The sequence below is a fragment of the Propithecus coquereli genome, unplaced genomic scaffold (genome assembly GCF_000956105.1).
Source record: "Propithecus coquereli isolate 6110/MARCELLA unplaced genomic scaffold, Pcoq_1.0 Scaffold846, whole genome shotgun sequence".
Lineage (NCBI taxonomy): Eukaryota > Metazoa > Chordata > Mammalia > Primates > Indriidae > Propithecus > Propithecus coquereli.
In genome coordinates, this window is record NW_012154685.1 from 71,852 (window position 1) to 87,467 (window position 15,616).

A 15,616-nucleotide genomic window follows, 5' to 3' on the forward strand; every position below is an offset into this window, starting at 1 on the left:
GGGAGGGGCTGAAATGGCTCCACTCAGCCGAAAAGTTTGGGCTTGGGGGGTGGGGTTGTCCGAGACCCACACTCTGGAGCAGGGCTCACTCCCCTCCACCCTCCCCCTCTCCGTGGCCTCTCCCAGGCCTCTGCCTGCAAGCAGGACCTCAGGCTGATGGATCTCCCATGGCCGTGACGTGGGCCGGGAGGTTCCCTACCCAGGATCGCAGCCTGAGCTGGGTGCACAGCCCTCTTTTGGGAGAAGGGTTGCTGCTCAGGCATGCTGATCTGCCCCTGAAGGCACACACTCCTCAGCAGGCTCTTTCACAGATCTCCCTTCTGTGCCTTGGGGCAGTGCAATTGTGACTTGGGTGTATGGGGTCTGGTCTGCAGGCCTGTCCCCTGGGCCCTCAAGATCAATCCCTGACCCTGCCAGGGGAGGGGAGCTGGTCTTGAATCACCTACAGGGTGCCCAAGCTGGATCTATTTCACTCCACCTTGGGATTTGCCCCACTCTCCTGGAGTCTCCAGGCAAGTAGCACCTGGGAGGGCTGGTGGGTAGGGAGCTCGCAGTCTGAGTACCCCTCAGTCTTATATAGGGCCCCAAAAGGAAAGGTCTGGTTCCTTGGAGATGCCTCCGTGTGATGGTTAAATTGTCTCTCTGGGCACCCATGGGTAGGGAAAGGGAAGGAGAGAATGGAGCAATATGGCATCTGCCGACAGGCTCGGGTCTGCCCATGGGGATGTGCCCGAGGGAGCTGGGAGCCCGGCGCCATGTCCGCAAGAGGCCACCGCTCACTGGCGGCAGCTGTCTCTGGACTGGTGTTGGCAGGTCTCTCCAGCTGCTCAAGAGCCCACCAGCAGTCTGAGATGCAAGGGAGGGGAAAGTTATCTGCTCCACCTACCCTTGTCGCTGGTCTCCAAGCCTCTCGCGACCTTTCTCCTTCCAGTTCTCCTCAGTGTCTTCCCGTGGAGTCTCCTGTAGTTTCAGGCACCCTTCCTTCTGTCCCTCACCTGATCTATGTTTCTCTGCTAGTTTATTTTTTTCACTTTCTTCTAAAATCTGTCTTTTTTGCAGAGACCTTCTGACTGGCGGCTTTTCTCGTCCGCCATCTTGGATCCTCCCTCTCTTCCAAAAACCAATGACTTTTGTACAGCCATTCTCACAGTAGCATCATTCACAATAGCCAAAGTGTGGAAACAAGCCTTACATGGATTAATGGATAAATGAAACCTGGTCTATACATTCCATGGAATGTCACTCAGCTTTAAAAAGAAAGTTCCTTCTGACACATGCTGCAAAATGGATGAACCTTAAAGACATTACGCTAAGTCAAATAAGCCAGCCACAAAAGGACAAAGATTGTATGATTCCACTTATGTGAGGTGCCTGGAGTCAAATCCATAGAGACAGAAAGTAAAGTGGCTGCAAGCGACTGGGGAGGAGGGAACAAGAAGTTATTGTTAACAGGTGCAGAGTTTCAGTTTTGCAAGATGAAAAGAATTCTGTGTACAAATGGCAGTGATGGTAACACAATGATGTCGGTGCACTTAAAGCCACTGAACTGTTACTTAACAATGGTTAACGTGGTAAATTTTATGTTAAAAAATATTCATAAAAATCAACTCTTAGAGGAAGAAGAAATTTTATTGCCTCACACATGGGGAGGGCTGGGGAAGAGTCAGGAGCATCCGGTGTGACTGAATCCAGGGCTTCGTCCCCATGGAGCAGTGATGATCAAGATACATCCTCTGAAATTCCAGCATTTCTCCCCCAGCACAAAATATTCCCAAGGACAGACTGTGCTTGGCCCAGCTTGTGTCACATGCTTATCCTGCCCAAACCAGTCCTATGCCAAGGGAGGTGCCAGGTTCATGCTCCTGGACAGCCCCAAGCAATGGCCACCATAGTGGCTAAGGAGACTGGATCCTAGCAAGAACCTGGAGCCATGGGGAGAAGATGGAAGGGAAAATCTGTCTTCATGCTCCAGGGAGAGGCACAGGAGAAAGGGAGCAGAGAACTTCCATGGCCTGGAGCCAGAGAAAACTTAGGAGTGACCAGGAAGTGGCCATGGCATTGTGACACCCAGGAGAGGACATCTTGATGCCCAGGAGGACTGGGGCATGTGAGACAGCAGGGCCTAGAGACTCTGCGGGCGATGGCTGCCACTGGGGAGACATCCTCAAGGGAAGAGCGACTGAAGGCTTTCAGAACAGGTGGTTTAATATTGAACGTGAAGCTGTTTGCCAGACTCACAGCAAATCCCCATCCATCATCTGCTGATCGCTACTTAAGCCTGATGCACGGGTTAGTGTGAACGAGCTATTCGGGAAACCCCGGGAACCGAATCCATCTGAAGGGATGTGAGCTGGGGCCGTGTTGCACGTGCAGAATGGAGCCATAGTCCATGGAACTAAGGCCACTTAGCCCATGAACTAAGGCAGTAAAAAGGAGCTCAGGGCCACAGGGGACCATGACATTGTAAATCTTCAATGCCTGCTCCCCACCCCAACTTTCCAGGAAATTTTCAGAAATCTCAGGGAAAACATTGGACTTTCCAGAGGGTTGAGTCATCGTCTACAGATCCTAAAGGACAGAGACACCCCGGCTGCCATCTGGGTCACATTTATATAACGCCCATTTTCTCCTTGATTTTGCCAACCACCATGTTGCTAACTAACCTTTATACTTTTCAGAGATGTAACCACAGCTTTTGGTGAAGGCAGCTGTTTGTAAGGCAGTAGGGAGCAGCGCGTAAGGGCAGGGATTCCAGAGCCAGACGTCTTGGGTTTGGATCCCAGCCGTGCCACTCAGTAACTGTGTGACTTTGGACAAGTTGTTTCACCTGAGCGTCAATCGATTCATCTACAATATTCTACTGCTTTGGGGAGAATCAAATATAGTACCACATATAAAGTGTGCAGAACAATCCACATGGTGCTTGTCCTCAGCTTTTACCTAAGGTGCTCCCTCAGTGGCCAGCATGGGGGAGGAACTCCATAATCAGGAACAGTGACCATTCTGAGGAGGCCCATGGGTTCCCTGACCTCTGCTCTAACCTACCCAGAGCCCTGTGTGTCTTGGCTTCTGGAGGGGCAGAGTCCCTTTCTCAAGCCACCCCAACTCCCACCTGCCCTTCATTTCTCTAGATCATACAAGCAGCAGGTAAGCACCAGGTGGGCGGTACCATTTGTGCTTTCTCCATGGAGGTGGAGACGGTTCAGTGCAATCCTCTCTTCTGGAATAAATGACCCCACACACAGACCTATTACTGCTAGGAGAGGAGAACTGTCCTCTCAAAGGGAAGACAGGATTTTATTGAGTATACTCTTTGCAACAGGAAATTAGGTGTTGCTGTGGAGGTGGTAGGGACAGAAACACCCCTGAACTTGGGGCTGCGCTTGAGTGAGGCAGGCAAAGTTTTAGGGGTTCCTCAGCTCTCTGCCATTGGCTTCGACGTTTTCTCCTCCATGTCCTGGCTCGAAGGCATCCGGAGGACTTGTGCTTTCCCAATGTACTCTGGGGGAAGGGGAGAGACAGCAGGCAGGGGAGGATGAGGAAGGGCTGGGCCAGGCCCCTAACTGGGAGCTGCCTGGGAGCCCCAGCAGATCACTTCTCCCGGAAAGGCCTAGGTGGAGGTGCGAGCACATGGGGGAGCCCGAGTCAAGCCCAGGTTCTGCTCTCGGCTCTGCTGGTGACCTGGGACGAGCAGATTCCCTTCTCTGAGCTTCACCACCACCCACTCTTCTTTCAGCATCCAGGTAACAGGTATCAATGAAGTGTCTACTCTATGCCAGACACTGCCAGGCACTCGGGACCCTCAACAGTCTAATGGGGAGAATAAGGTACATGGAGGATGTATTTCCTCTTCTCTCCCCTCCAGCCTGCGGCGCCCTTACCCAGCTCTGGTCTAAGGCACCAGGATGAATGCACGGCCTCTCCCTGGTGTCCCGCCACCCCTACCTTCTGTGTGCAGTCCATGCTCCACACAGCAGCCAGAGGGGCACACCCGCCCTGCTTGCCACCCTCCCGTGCACCCATGCTCTCTGCGAGAGCCACACACCTGGCCCTTCCCACAGGCCAGCCCCTTCCACCCATCTCATCGCACCTCTCACCACTGTCCCCACCCAGAAGGCCTTGGCCACCCTCGCCCGTTTGCCCTTCCTCCACCACGCCAGGCCAGGGGATGCTGCTTGGAGGCTCTTGCTAGACCTGCCGAAGGCTGCCGCTCAAGGAGCCCTCTCCCCACCTGCCAGTCCTCCTCTCCACCTGCCACACTGCCCTGCCTTGTTTGCTTTGCGGCACCCATGCCCCTCGGGTGCTTTTATCTGTTGTCTGCTCTCGTCACTAGGATGTAAGCTCCGTGACCGCAGGAACATGTCTGAATTCTTCCCCAGCAACCCCCAAAGCCCAGCATATTGTAAGTACTCAACAAATATTTGTTGAACAAATGAATTAATGAATGAGGGAACTGAGCAGCTTCCCTGGGCAGGGACCCAACTCCAAGTTGCCTTGAATACCCTGAGAAATGCAGCCAGAGTGGGCCTCGGTGGGCCCTGAGAACCACCCCCTGCGTGGAATCCTACCTGGCTTTTCGCTTTTTGCTACAGGCGGTGTTCTCATCTTCTTTGGGGATTGACTACAACCAAATACAAAGGAGAGGCTGGGAAGGTCATTCTGGAAACCTACCCCTGTGGATGACAGGGAGGGCTGGGAGGTGAGGAAGTGGCGCAGGGGCAGCCAGCCGCCTGCTCCAGGGAGAGACAAGAGTCATCCCTCCTGGAGAACCAGAAAGGGTCTGTCCGTGGCTGGCACCCAGGTGGCCTTCCTGCATCACCCCAGGCAGGACTCAGACAACAGTGGCTCCACTGCCTGCTGCGGCCACTGGGAACCAAGACCCTCCTGTCCCTGGAGCCATAAGGGGACGGCCACTGCACCAGCCCTCCCCCAGCCCCTCACTGGGGAAGGTCATTCACTTGTTCCTGAGACTGTTTTCTCATCTGTCAAATGGCGTGGGTTGTGTGGACTGGAAATGTGTAAACTGCGCAGCACTGTCAGGCAAACATACGGGCACTCGGTATTGCCGGTCACCTTGCTGACGTTCGGGCTCCACTCACTTGCTTGTGAGGCCTTCGAGCCACCAGGGCACCTAGTACTGGTGTAAAGGTACCTTCGGCTGCCTGTGTCTTCCCACAGACCGAGGGCTTCGGGAGGGCTAGATGCGGCTCACCCAGCCCTCCCTGGTTACAGCTGACACCAGCAACCGCCTCGGCACCCCCACAGCCGGCAGCGGGTGAGGGGCTGGTCTGGCTGCCTGGCCTTCCAGCAGCACGGGCAGAACTCGGTGGGGCGGCTGGGGGAGGAACTGGGCCTCTTCCTCCAGGACTGGCCCCATCAGCCCAGCCTCTGGCCAGCGCCAGGCTCCCTTCTCGGGCCCCCTTGGCCCCACCTGGGAGGCCAGGTGGCTGAACGCGAGGGAGCGGTTCCTGAGGGGCAAGTGAGGGGTGCGGAGCCCACCTGTAGGGAAGCTGCTGGTTTTCCTGGGGAGATTCTTGAACTTCTTCGAGCTGGTGCAGGAGTCTTTCCGCAGGAATGGAGGCCAGGGGCTGGGGCAGGAACTGAGCCACGGCTGTCTGCAGGAGTCCCAGGGCGAGGTCTTTCTCTGCAAGCACAACCCCGGCGGGGCAGAGTCCTCAGCCCCCAGCCCCCTTCCTGTCCTGGACGGAACAGCCCCCCAGCTCTTGCCTAACCCTGGTAAGGGCAGCTTTCTCTCACCATCCCACACTCTGCCCACAGGTCCCTGCGGGCGAGGTCGGTCCCTGCTTCTCTCCCGGCCCCTGTGTGCGCAGAGCGCCCGGCCCTCCCACGTCCTCCTCCTGCCACACACAGCATGTGTGTGCCTCGTTCTTGGCCCCACCTGGCCGTCCTGCCTCTCACACCCCCGGCCCCCTCTGGGAAGTGGGATCGCATTCCTCCTCCTCCTCCTTTACGCTCCTGTGCAGGAGTCTTCTCCAATTAGCCTCCTCGTTCTCATCACTCCTCACCCCCCACTTGGGTGCACCCTCTGCCCACGTGGATGCCAGGGTGCATCTGCATGTGCATTCATGTGCTCGTGTGCACACGTGTGCGTTCTCGTGTACTTGAGCCTGTGTGTGTGTTTCTCAGTAGTGTGTGAGGGGCCGTGTCTGCTGAGCAATCTTTGAACTTCTCCATCCCGGGTGCCTAGACCTGGGGTCAGCATGAAGGAGGAGTCCCCTGCAAGGAGCAGGGCCACAGAAATTCTGCTGAGGAAAGCGAGAGGAGGAAGCAGTGACACTGTCCGGCTAGGAAGGGTTAGTTCGGGGCTCCGAAACAGAGGAGACGCCCCAGTGGAAGGCCCTGGGTGGGAGCTGAGTGACATCTGAGTCCTGCAGAACCAGAGAGCAAGGGCAGGACTTTGGCAGCCTCCATGCAGAGAGGAGGTCATGGGGCTGTGTCCTCACCCTTGGGGGGAGCGTAGAGCAGCCAGAACTGGATGGCGCTCAGTGAGTCCGTCTGCAGGATCTGACAGAGGAGCTCCAGGATCTGTGGGCAGGAGGATGACATGTTCCAGTCAGTAGCACAAGCAAACGTGGGTTCGGAGGGCACCAAGGAGCCCCTCCCCGCAAAGTGGGTTCCCAGAGCCATGAGCTTGGCTAAACTTGTCCCCGTGATGGTCCCTGCCTCCCCTCTGCATTGGACTTTGTCTCACATCAGTCCTGGAGGAATATTCTTAACCTCCCTGCTGGACAAGTGAAGATTCAAGGCCTTGAGAGAGGAGGACACCCAGCAGGGAGTCTGCAGCAGAATGAAGCCTCAGATGACAGACATGCGGACCCCTTAACCCCAGAGCCTGCTTGGGCTGGCTGGACCCCAGGGCCCCTCCCTGGGAAGGCCAAGTCAGGGCTGGACGGTCAGCTCCTTGGAGACCCACCGAGTCCCACATGCCCTGGTCCTTGGTGAACAGATGTCAGGAACCCCACAGGAATCCCCACCCTGAAGCTCCCGGAGTCTGGAGACTTTAGCAAGGAGGTGGGGGAGTCCCAGGGGGGTGCCTGAGGGTGAGTGCTGCCTGGTCCTTCCAACTGCTCATCTTGGGGCTTCTTCCTGCAGAGCAGCGGGTACACTTGGCTCCTAGCTGCATTCTCAGCCTGCGACATCTCTGGTACTTCAGGGCTCATTTTCCCCTGCATTCTCCACTCAGGTAGCATCAGGGAAAGATCCAGCTCTGACTCAGATGGGTAATGGGGGCTCCCTAGGCCAGCAAGTCCATGGCGGTTGCGGCTATGGCTGGCTGGAGTTGGGGCTCGAGGTGGGAGGTAGAGCCCCCAGAGTCCTAGGAAAGTGGGGTCCCCTCAGCACTTGGCGGTTAGTCTTCCCAGGACCTGGAGGGGCCTGTCAGTCCCCAGAAGATCTGCCTTGTCTTTGGTAGAGTGGAAACTGGGCCGGCCCTCTCCCCAGGACTGTGCCCGCTTGGGGTCCCACCCTGACCCCCAGGTACCCACCCACTGCAGTGACCCACCCTGATCTGCCCCTAGACCCTTCACCGTTCTCCGCATCCAACTTACCTGCCCTGTGCCCCCTCCCCACAGGGCCCGAGAACCTAATTCCAGGCAAGGTGAGGCTGCCCTATGGTGGAGAAAGCACCTTAGTCCTGGCTATGCTGCTGCTTCTCTAGGGAACCTGGGCCATGGATATCAACCGGCAGGGCCTCAGCCTCCCCATCTGTGGCATCGGGGTGCTGGGCCCTGTCTGCTCTATCCACTTTGCTGCACTGTTGTGAGGCTCCAAAGCGACTGCATGTCCGAAAGTGCTGGTCACGAGGAAGGCGGCAGGATGCTGGCTCTACATATGACCTTTAGCGTGCATTTTAACAGGGGCCTCCAACGCCTTAACCCGCTGGAGCAAGGCATGGACTCATCTCAGGCCTCCATGGGGAAACTTGAACATGGAAGAGTGGGCTCTGCGCTCACAAAAGCACAGGCAGGCCCCTCTCAGAGCGTGGAGACCAGGCTGGGCCTCGCCTGGTGGGCTGTGGGGCGCAGCCTGCCGGGGTATGGTTTGAGAGCACACGGGGCAGGCCCACCTTCTCCACGCTTCTCAACCCACCGTTGCAGCTTCCTTCCTTCCCTCCTCAAAAGCCACAGCTGGAGCGGACCTTCCATGGCACTGTGTTCATGCTCCCAATTTGGGTCGATCATGGAACCAAGGCCCAGAGAGAGGCTCACCCAGCAACCTAGAGGCAGCAGGGCATCCGAGCCCAGGCTGCCGACTCCCAAGACTGGGAATTCCCGTCTTACAGTGTTCGGTGCCAGTGTTTCTGGGAGAGGCCATACCCTAAAGCAGCCTGTGAGCGTCCAGGCTGGAAGAGCTGGGAGCCCGGGAGCAGAAACTGCCGCAGTGTCTGCTCGCAGGCCGGGGCCTCACCAGCAGCTCCTGATCCTGCAGGATGGCCTGGACCCCTCCGTCTCTGCTGGAAGGCTGGCTCCGCTGGCCCTGGCGGGAGCTGCGGCAACCACCCACTCGGGTGGAAGGGGGGATGAGCCTACCAGTCTCGGCCGAGTACTTGGCCCCCTGCTCCCGCAGAGTCTCCTCCTTCTGCTGGGACAAAAGTGGCCATAGTCCCCAGGCAGCCAGTTATGGGGGAGGGAGAAGGCAGAGGGGAAGAGACAAGGAGTCTGGGTCACACCTCCAGGGCACCCCCCAAATCCCAGAGTCACAGCCTTGCCAGGAACCCTAGATCTCATCTAGGCCACCCCCACCCTGTCCTGGAACTCTTTTTGAGGTCCCCCGATACTTCCACTGTCGGCTGTTCTGTTTAAAATGGCAAAAGCTCTTCCTCCCAGAACTCAGCAATGGAGGGCTGAGTGCTGGGTACCCCCTGGCAGTCACTGCCCTTCCTCCCAGGCAGATCCTTGGTGCTGCCCCTTCCCCAGCTGGGCAGTGGGCAGCGGGCAGTGCGACCTTGATACCTAGCTCAACTGCCCCCAGACCCACCCCTGCAGCTTGGCATCCTTTCTCTGCCCTGGGAAGCCAGGCCTCTGGGCACCAGACATGGAGCCTCCTGCCCTTGCAATTTCAGTAAAGCCTGACAGTATTCTTCCCCCCATTTTAAAGATAAGAAAACTGAGGCCCAAATAGCTTGGCTGAGTTGCCCCGAGTGCTGTTGTGAGTGAGCTGCGAGCAGGAGTGAGGAGCCAGGCCTCTGCCTCTCCACCGCGGGTGCCCAAGACATGTGGCAGGACCAGACTCAGCTGAGAAGGGCCAGGCTGTCCTCAGACCAATTCCAGCCACCTTCGAGCTGCCTCCCAGTTGTCTCAACTGCTTTATCACCAAACGGCACCCATGGGGTCACCCCATCCTGTTTGAAAACCTTCACTGATTCTCCACTCAAATTTGGAAATTCACGGCAGGCTCCTTCTCCCCACCTGCAGTCAGCCTCCTCCCCTTCCCCACTCTGCCGTGTGCACCTGGTCTCTAGAGATGGCCTGTGCTCGCCAGCTACTGAGCTGCTGAGCTGCTGAGCTGCTGAGCTGCTGCTGCTGCCTGGAACACCCCCCTAGTATGCACGTGAGCAGTCCGTTTAGATATCGGAGGCCCCCGAATGCCACGTCTCCTGAGAACCCTGCTTGGACGTCTCCACCCAGGTGTGCTCTCCCCTCACTGTGGCCCTCCTCCCTGGGGTCTGTATTCACTGGCCCCCTCCCCGCACTGTTAGGTTGAACCCACTTGGGAGGGATCTTGGTACAGAGGGGTGGATCCATCCCTTCTCTTCCCAGAGCAGCTCCTGTGTTCCGCACCCACCTCTTTGTTCTTCTGCTGCTCATTCTCCTTGGTGAAGAAGGCCACCCGGGAAGCCAGCTCCTTCAGTTCCCTCTTCCAGGTCTCTGGGAGAGGGGGAACAAGATCCTGCCCACTGACATCTGGGGCCCACCCCCCTCCCTGTGGCACTGGGAGTGGGTGGAAGAGTCAGTGCCCCTTCCTGCCCCATCATAAGGGAAAAGGGGTGGTGCCCTTGAGGGAGAAGGGTCAGAAGTCACACCATGGGTGAGGGCTACCTCCTTTCTAGAGGGGACGAATGCCAATGTCATAGCCTGTGGCATTACCAAGAGATGCTGGAGAACATTTGGCTGCCTGTGCCAACATGAGTGTGGTTTAATTTAGCTTTGCCTCTTTGGGTCCCTGAAGCCAGGCCTGAGGTTCAGTGGACATGGCTGGGCCTATTATTAAAATGTTGAACTGCTCCCCAGAGAGGTTGGCAAAAGTGCCCCACCTCCCTGCCCTGCACGGGAATATCACTGGCCCCTTCCCCAGGGTGCCCCCTGCCCCCAGCAACTGACTTTCCTGCACCCCAGTAACAGAAGGGGTAAGGCTTGGTGGAGCAGAGGCCTCTGGGACACTTCTCCAGCTCCGCGGCTGAGTGTTCTATTGGCCGGTGCCTGAGCACACACGCCGCTAAGTATCTTAAATGGCATTCCTGCCCATAGCGGCAAGTCGTGCGACCGCAGCCACAGAATCTGCTTGTCCTCTGCTTGTTCTTACTCCTCAAGCCCCTCAAATCCAAGCGGGGTGCGTTTCTGAGGGCCAGGACCTGGGGGTGGGGGTAATGTAGAGATGAGGCTGCCCCAGGAAAGAGGGAGAAAGTGAGGCTCCTCCCACAGACTCCACCCACCCCAAAGCAACGGCCTTTTGCTTCTCATGCACCTGCCCAAGGGAGGCAGCCGTGGGGAGAGGTGTGAGCCCCAGGGTGTGGCCCTCGTACGCACCAGAAGAAAGCTGGGGATTCCGGTTGGACTGTGGGTCTCCGATGGGGACAGAGATGGTGGGCACCCCCATCAGGCAGCTGGATAAGAGTGTGGACTGAGGCAAGGGACCCAGAGAGAACTCGTCCCTGACGACACAGACAGGCTTCCCGGTGAGATCTGCGAAGGGTTAGAGGGTGTGGGAAGAGAGGCCTGGCTGGACCCCAAGAGTGCCAGGAGGCCAGAAAGAGGCTGGTGGGCAGGGAGAGCTCCGGCTCCACTTCTGATAACCACGAGCACGAAGACTGTCAGAGCTGCGAGGGCCCCTGCGACCGCCTAGACCAGTAACCACCCTACTTACAGGGGTGCTTAGAATGGACGGGGGAAGGGACCTGCTTGGGGACACACAGCAAGCTGGGCAGAGATGGGACAAGAACCCAGGCTTCCTGGGACCCTGGTCCTAAGCACCTTTTGATTTCCTATGGCAGAGCAGCGATTTTCAGCTGTGAGCACACAGGGCTAGGCAGCTTAAAGACGAGGATGTTAAGTCACTGTCAGTGCTGGGAGAGGCCTGGGCCCGAGTCACAGGGACAGAGACTGAACCAGACCGTCTGGAGAAAACGTTGGCTCTGTCGGCCTGTGCAAGGCTGTGTGTGGCACAGCCTGGTGGGGGGAGGGCAGTTGACATGTGAGGACCCTCTGGCCTGACCCTGGGAGATTGTTACATCGTTGTCGACAGTTAGGCCTTGAGGACCAGCCCTGTTAGGACACGGTTGCTCCATCCTCCCTGAAACCCTGGTGCCAGGACCCCTCACTCCCTGGGTTTCTCCTCACTCACTGCCTCTCATCTCCTCTGCAATTTCTTCTCCTCCCCTCAACCTCTTAACCCTGGGGGTCCCAGGGCCCAGTCCCCAGATTCTTTCTCCTGTATCCTCGGGGACTCCGGAATGATCCCGCCCAGACACGCCACTTAAGATACCAGCTGTCCTCAAATGGTTCTCATGCTGGTATCTCTGCCCTCAACCCCAGAGCTGACCTGGAAGTCTAAAAGATATCTCACACTTCACCTCTCCCACGTCCAAGACCAAAGCCCCGATCCCTCCCTCGCCCTGCACTGGGCCCTCTGAGGGCTTCTTTGTCTTCACCAACACGCTCCAGTTTTCCAGCCACGCCGGCCGAGAACCCTGGCGTCAGCCTTGGCTCCTCTTCCTCTCGCACTCCTGCTTAATCACATCCTGTTGGCTTTACCTTCTACACATGTCTAGAATAGAGCCAGTGAGTATTCTGCTTCTGTTCCCCTGGTCCAAGCCATACCCAAGACAGAGGCAGGGTGACCTTGTTAAAACGTCTAACTTCTGCCACTTCTGTGCTCTCAACCTTCCAATGGCTCCATTCAACTCAACGAGGAGGCCCAATGGTGACAACAGTGGCCCACACAAGAGTGGCCTGCACAGCCTACCTGATCTGGGCCCGCTGCCTCCCTGATGTCTTCCGTTTTCTCCCCCTCCTACTCTGCTCCAGCCTGGCTGGCTTTGGTGCCCTTGCTGTTCCTCCAGCAGAGCCAGGGCACTCTTGCCCCTGGGCCTTTGCATCTGCTGATCTGTGAGCCTGAGACAGACTTCCCCCTGCTACACCACAGCTCCCACACTCTCTTCCTGTAGTTCTTTGCCCAGATGTCACGTTATTGGCCAGGTCTTCCACAACCACCTTTTAAACACAGCAGTCTCCCCTCTGCAGCCTGGGCACGTGGCATCTTATCCGCTCCCGTCCCTCCCTACTAGAGGTCAGCTCCAGGAGGGCGGCCACTGTGTCTGTCTTGTTCAGTGTCATATCCCTGGGGCCTAAAAAATGCCTGACTCATAGTTTACACTCACTAAATATTTGATGCATGGATGGCTGAGTGGATGGAAAGGCCTCAGAGGACAGAGCACAGGTCCGGGCAGAACATTCATCCCCTTCTCTGGTTTGTAAACTGGGAAAACCCAGCGGTGAGGGGATCCTGTAGGGCTGTAGTCCCCAACCCACTGGTCCGTGGCCTGTTAGGGACCAGGTCACAGAGCTCTGCCAACCCGACTCCCATGCCACATCCGTGGAAAAAATTGTCTTCCATGAAACCAGTTTCTGGTGTCAAAAAGGTTGGGGACTGCTGCTGTACGGGACCCACCATCAGCCCTTGGTCCTGTGCTTCTCTCCCACCCCAAGCCGAGTCCTGGCGTGGGCACTTACTCGGCAGCTCTGGGATGCTGGCCAGGCCCCCATGTTCTCTGGGCCCTGGCCTGGAAACAGGGACTGAAGCCAATACTTCCTCCCCAGTTCTCAAGACCCATTAGTGATGCCGCCTCTGCCGCCGCCCAGCCAGGCCCTGGCTGACCCACCGGCCCCTACCTGGGATGTGGGTCACACGCTGGGAGTGGGGGTGGTGCCTGGAAAAGAAGGAGTGGTGGCTGAGGCGGCCAAAGCGGTAGGTGCCAGGGGTCTGGGCCTTGGGGGTCCTCAGCGCCTCTCGGATCAGCTCGAAATCCACGATGCCTGGGATCACCAGCTCCTTCTGTGGCCCGTCTTCCCCGTGGCTCTGTGGCCTCTGCCCCGGCTTCTTCTCGGGTTTCGGCTCTGCCTTTGGACTGAAGGAGAGGGTTTAAGGAGACACTAAGGCAGCCTCCCCTGGCAGTGGTGCCCACCCGGACTCAGAGCTCAGTGCTTATGACAGAGTCCATTCCTGAGGCACCCTGAAATCTGGCTTCCTGGATTTCGCCACCACCCCCTTGACCCCCAAAGCTGGGCCTCCCCAGGGTCCTCTCACGGCTGGTGCAATTCAGTCCCCCTGTCTTCCTAAGATGCCTTAGCTGGGAGCTAGGATTCATTTGCAGGAACTCAGATGGACTGTCCCAGGACCCCAGTTTTCTCCCAGAGACCATATCTAAAACAAGAAAGAGAAGCCACAGACCCATCTCCTCATCCAAACACCTGGGGTGGAGCGAGGGTACCTTATATACACCTCCTAGGGCCAGGGGGCTGACCCTAGCAGGGGCCTCTCCCCAAGCCAAACTGTTGACAGCCCAGGAGAAGACAGCTATGGGCTGTCACCCTCCCCCCATGCCCTCAGGCGCAGTCTTGGCCCACACTCATTGGCCAGGGGCCAAAGCTGGAGCATAGGCCAGACCAGGCCAGCGCCCGCTTTCCCGTGGGGTCCCTCGTGGGAGGTGTGGAGCTAAGGGGGCAGCTAGCAGGGCTGTGACGCTGCAGGGAAGCTTCAGCCTCCCACTCTTCTCCACTGGAGACAAGGTTCTTGGGTTTTCCATCCTCACCCTGCACCCTCCCCGTCCTGAGGAGTGTGTCTCTGCCTAGAAGTGGTTGAGGCCACTCCCCACCTGCTGGGACCTGCTGCGACCACCTGCCTGGTCACTGTCTGCACTCCCTTCTCCCAGTGGCCCTGGCTGAAGGGAGTCCCTCTGGAGGAGTTCCGGAAACGCTAAGCAAGGTGTGCTGCCCCCGGACCCTGTGAGGACTTCGCTCACCCAGCCCCTGAGTCTGTTCCATTCTCGGGTCACCTGTAAGAAATCTGGGACTTAAAGAAACGAAGTAAACCTTCTCTGAAGGTTGCAGCTAGCTGGCCTCCTCTACTCGCTTCTAACAGAGGAAGTCACCTCCTGAAAACCCCCAGAATTCCTGTGCTCAGTGCTCCTGGCCCCTGCTTGCATCTGCTCCCTACCCAGGGAGGGGCCCCACCTGTAACCTGGGCTAACTCGGGCCCGAGGACCCACTGGAGGCCTGGCTGACTGGCGGTGGAGGGACAGGAAGAACTGCCTCTCTTGAACCACCAGTCTGTTGAGTTCCCCCAAGGCCACCTCCGTCCTGCCCCTCACCCCCTTGGTCAGCAGGGTGGGCATTCGGGGCCTGACCTCATCAGTGGGTGTTCAGCCAATTGCACGTCCATAGCCATTGTATGGTTTCTAACGGGATAAAGATCAGCATGCTGACTAGTGGTGTTGAAGATGGATAACAGGAACTCTCATAGAACGGTGGTGGGAGTGTAAACGGGAACAGACGCTTTAGGGGAAAAAATTGGCAATATTTTGTAAACTTGAACATTTGCATGCCGTATCACCCAGCAATTTCCCTCCCAGATGTAAGAGAAACTCTTGCAGATGTGCAACAGGAGGTACTTAGAAGAATATTCATTCTAACAGTGTTCAAAGTACCCCAAACCTGGTGACAACCCAAATGTCCTATGGCAGAACAGATAAATAAGCTATGGTACATTCAGACAACGGAACATTTTATTGCCATGACAATATATGAACCACAGCTACACACAACAACATGCATGAATCTTATAAAAATAATGCTAAGTCAAGGAAAGCGGGTTCCGGAAGACCACATGACATGAGGTCATTTCCAAAAATAAAAGTTCAAAAGCAAGCACAATTATCACAAACGTGATAAAACAACAACAGCAAAAAGCAAGGAAATGCTAACCGCAAAGTTCAGACAGTGGTTGTTTCTGAGGGCGGGTGGGGAGGGGAGGTGAGTGGGAGATGTGTTAGTGGTGATATTCTAGTTCCTGGTGTGGGCGGTGAATTTACTGGTGTTCTTTATATTACTAAACAAACTAATTAAATGAAATGGATGAAAGATGATAGATGTCAAAACGAAAAATTGTGATTAATCTAAATGTAGGGACCTGAATATACATAGTCAAAGTGCTGGGGGTGGGTTTGGGACAGAAAATCAGTGCATTCTGAGAATTAACCCTTGGAGTCACAGAATCCGCAAGGGACCCCGGAGGTTCCCCAGTGCCAGCATTCGTCAGGTTCCTTGTCTGAGATCAAGGAAGAGGAGAGGCTTGCTGAGGTCACATAGCAAAGGACCAGAGC

General features: G+C 56.8%; 1 protein-coding gene across 1 annotated transcript; it reads right to left on the minus strand.

Moving 5' to 3' along the window:
- Positions 1–3,415: 3,415 nt before the first annotated feature.
- Positions 3,416–14,682, minus strand: TBATA (thymus, brain and testes associated). Its single transcript, XM_012663965.1, has 9 exons — positions 14,642–14,682; positions 13,128–13,363; positions 10,767–10,922; positions 9,805–9,887; positions 8,428–8,601; positions 6,465–6,546; positions 5,500–5,644; positions 4,569–4,621; positions 3,416–3,501 (listed from the first exon to the last, which is right to left on the minus strand). Exons 1-9 carry the CDS (start codon positions 14,680–14,682, stop codon positions 3,416–3,418), a joined length of 1,056 nt encoding a protein of 351 aa, XP_012519419.1.
- Between the last annotated feature and the right edge of the window lie 934 nt (positions 14,683–15,616).

What these genes read in the sequence shown, in the direction of transcription:
- TBATA (XM_012663965.1), bottom strand. Translation starts at nt 14,682, where the DNA reads ATGGCTATGGACGTGCAATTGGCTGAACACCCACTGATGAG. An exon ending in GAATCCCCAGCTTTCTTCTG is followed by an intron (nt 9,888 to 10,766) that starts GTGCGTACGAGG and finishes CCCCTCTCCCAG; the next exon opens with AGACCTGGAAGAGGGAACTG. An exon ending in AACCAGCAGCTTCCCTACAG is followed by an intron (nt 4,622 to 5,499) that starts GTGGGCTCCGCA and finishes ATTTGGTTGTAG; the next exon opens with TCAATCCCCAAAGAAGATGA.